This window comes from Triticum dicoccoides, chromosome 3B, assembly GCF_002162155.2.
Source record: "Triticum dicoccoides isolate Atlit2015 ecotype Zavitan chromosome 3B, WEW_v2.0, whole genome shotgun sequence".
Taxonomy (NCBI): Eukaryota; Viridiplantae; Streptophyta; class Magnoliopsida; order Poales; family Poaceae; genus Triticum; species Triticum dicoccoides.
In genome coordinates, this window is record NC_041385.1 from 859,093,055 (window position 1) to 859,096,427 (window position 3,373).

The following is a 3,373-nucleotide window of genomic DNA, read 5'->3' on the forward strand; positions in this document are numbered from 1 at the left end:
GCCAAAGATGAACAGGATGCTTATAGGCAATTGTTTGGATGTGAGTTGGGAGAGCTACCATTCTCATACTTGGGAATTCCTATCCACCATCGTAGGCTAACGAACAGAGAATGGAAGTGTATAGAGGACCGATTTGAGAAGAAACTGAGCTGCTGGAAGGGCAAGCTCATGTCATATGGAGGCCGATTAATCCTTATTAATTCGGTGCTCACAAGTATGCCGATGTTTCTTCTTTCGTTCTTTGAGGTACCAGTTGGTGTTAGGAAGAGACTGGACTTCTATAGATCGCGGTTCTTTTGGCAGGGTGATGAGCTTAAAAGAAAATATAGGCTTGCTAAGTGGGATATCATCTGCAGACTGAAAGACCAAGGGGGTCTGGGTATTGAGAATCTAGAAATTAAGAATAAATGCCTTCTTAGCAAGTGGCTGTGGAAGCTTTCGTCGGAAAATGATGCTATATGGGCTCAAATCCTTCGCGGCAAGTACCTCCAGTCAAAAACCTTGTCACAGGTCATAGTAAGGCCTACCGACTCGCCCTTCTGGAAGGGTCTCATGAAGGTCAAGCAGGCTTTGTTTAATAGGACAAAGTTTGTTGTTGGAAACGGCACGAGTGCACGTTTCTGGGAAGATACTTGGCTCGGTGACACACCCTTAGCCATCCAATATCCCTCCTTGTACCGCATTGTTCAACGACGTGAGGTGTCCGTTGCATCGGTCTTTCAATCTATCCCCCTTAATATACAATTCAGACGAGTGCTAGCGGGCAATCGTTGGGAAGAATGGCTCCATCTGGTTAGGAGACTGATGGCAGTGCAGCTTTCTCAACAACCCGATGAATTACGCTGGAAGTTGACTAAGTCTGGAGTATTCACGGTTAAATCAATGTATATTGATGTAATTAATTTGAACTCCATTCCTACGTCCAAACATGTGTGGGATGTCAAAGTTCCTTTGAAAATAAAAGTGTTTATGTGGTTTGTCCATGAACAAGTAATTTTAACTAAGGATAACTTGATGAAGCGTAATTGGACAGGATCTACTAGGTGTAGTTTCTGCGATCGGGATGAGACTATTAAACACCTATTTTTTGATTGCCCGCTGGCCAAGGTACTTTGGCAGACGGTCCACATTGCTTTCAATATCAAACCCCCGACTTCTGTTTATGCGTTCTTTGGGACATGGCTTAATGGGTTTGAGTCTAACATAGCGAAACATATTCGGGTTGGGGCTTGTGCGTTGTTGTGGACTATCTGGAATTGCAGAAATGATTTGGTCTTTAACAGAATATCATGTATACAATTTTTGCAGGTTTTATTCCGGACTACGGCATTGATTCGTTCGTGGTCGCCACTCACCCAGACGGAGGCCAGGGAGCATTTGGTTACTGGGTCTGTCCGCTGGGAGATGGTAGCTCGGGATATCTTCAACCGGTTTGGATGGCGGTCATGTAATAGGATAGGCATTTAGTGTTCCTATCTACTTTACCCAGCCGGTTGTGGCATCTTGATTTGGCTAGTTGTTGTTTCTAGCCTTTTTATTGGCTCTGTGTGAGCTTTTTCTACTTTTTTACGACCATTGGAACCATGTTGGCACTACTTCTTTTATTAATAAGAGGGCCGTATGCATCGTGCTGATGCAGAGGCCGGGGTTTCTCCCCCTTTTCGAAAAAAAAACATAATAGGCATCATTGACTGATTTCAGCTATTCACAGAAATGCTTGAAAAAATGTACACACCGAGGGCTTGATCTGCTGGATCGTGCTAAAATCTGATAGAAACCATCGTGCACATAGCATCGTTCTCGTTCTTCACTGAAATGCATGTACCTTATATTATGAGTGCAGAATGCAATGATCTTGTCATCCACTTCACCGCAGAACTTTGTCTTCATTCTGAACAAACTGCAACAACATCTGTTTTAAAAAAACGGGAACCATCTGTCGGTATACGGCATCTGGCAGGTACGTGATTACATTCATTTTCTAGCGAGTAATATGGGTCGCACTGTAAGTATTAATTGTACTAGATGTATATGGGAAGGAGATATTTCTGCATTATGATCCAGTAGACCACTCTCATTACACAACACAAGATGTGAAGAATTAATCCCGGGTCTGCCTGCAGATGCCCATTATGGGGAAAATGGAAAAGATAGTTTATGTTTTAAAAAATTGGGAAAAGGAATTACTCCTTTTCTTGGTACGAGAATCCAAGCTAAGCAAAAACTCATAAGGTAAACAAATGGCAGGGATATATTATTCTTGGATTCTGTTTGAAGTTGCTATGCTAGGGCATGTTGGCCTTCTTGGAGAACAGCACAGAGTGGATGTTGGGCAACACGCCACTGTGGGCGATGGTGATGCCATCAAGCAGCTTGGATAGCTCCTCGTCGTTGCGAGTGGCGAGAAGTAGGTGGCGCGGCATGATGCGGGTCTTCTTGTTGTCCTTGGCCGCGTTGCCCGCCAACTCCAGCATCTGTGGTTCAAAGAGCACACCGAGACGAGATCAGTTACCACCCTGTCGAGCACGAGAAGAGCAGGAATGGACGAGATCGATGGTTGGTTGGTTACCTCGGCAGCAAGGTACTCGAGGACGGAGGCGAGGTAGATGGGGGCGCCCCATCCGATGCGGTCCGCATAGCGGCCCTTCTTCAGATAGCGCGCGATGCGGCCGACGGGGAACTGGAGTCCAGCCCTCGTGGTCCGGGTCACCGCCTTCTTCCGCTCGCCGCTATTCCTCCCAGCCATCTCCCCTTCTTCTCCGGCGAACTTGAATCTCAAATTGTGGGTGGCGGCGATGATGGATGTGAACGCGAGGGCACCGCTTTTATAGGGGGGGGGTGCTCCGTGGTAAGGGGCGCGATTCACGTGACGTGCGGTCGCCGCCGTCGGATCTAGGAGGGAGGGCTGCAGGGATCGGCTCGGAAGCGCACGATCCGTGGGAGGGGGTGTGATCCGCGTGACCAGCGTTCTCCACCGTCGGATCTGGAAGGTGCGAGCGGCTGGGATCGGCTTGGATGGTGCGATCTGCGTCACTAGTGGTCTTCGCCGTTGGATCTGGAAGATGCTGGCTACGATTAGCTCAGGGGCGCGATCTGTGGGAGGACCGGATGGACCAATCGGGACACAACAATCTTTTGTCCTCACTTTGTTTCGTTTCTTTCCATTAATGTGGAAATTAAATTTGGAAATTGGGAAGAGGGAGGGTAGACTCTTTTTCACACAGAAGATTTTTTTTTGTTTTGATACTTTTTGGCAATCCCTTTTTGTTTTTGGTATGATTGACCGAAAAAATCCAAGCATTTCTCACACCAAAGAAGAAATTCAAGCATGTCATGAAGCACTCAACAAGAAAATTTTAAAATACAGAAGCAT

At 46.6% G+C, this 3,373-nt stretch overlaps 1 protein-coding gene across 1 annotated transcript; it reads right to left on the minus strand.

Annotated features, from left to right (window-relative positions):
• Positions 1 to 2,006: 2,006 nt before the first annotated feature.
• On the minus strand, positions 2,007 to 2,779 carry LOC119282736 (protein H2A.5-like). Its single transcript, XM_037562859.1, has 2 exons — positions 2,570 to 2,779; positions 2,007 to 2,474 (listed from the first exon to the last, which is right to left on the minus strand). Exons 1-2 carry the CDS (start codon positions 2,744 to 2,746, stop codon positions 2,286 to 2,288), a joined length of 366 nt encoding a protein of 121 aa, XP_037418756.1. The 5' UTR covers positions 2,747 to 2,779; the 3' UTR covers positions 2,007 to 2,285.
• Positions 2,780 to 3,373: the final 594 nt, after the last annotated feature.

What these genes read in the sequence shown, in the direction of transcription:
- LOC119282736 (XM_037562859.1), bottom strand. Translation starts at nt 2,746, where the DNA reads ATGGCTGGGAGGAATAGCGGCGAGCGGAAGAAGGCGGTGACCCGGACC. An exon ending in TCGAGTACCTTGCTGCCGAG is followed by an intron (nt 2,475 to 2,569) that starts GTAACCAACCAA and finishes TTTGAACCACAG; the next exon opens with ATGCTGGAGTTGGCGGGCAA.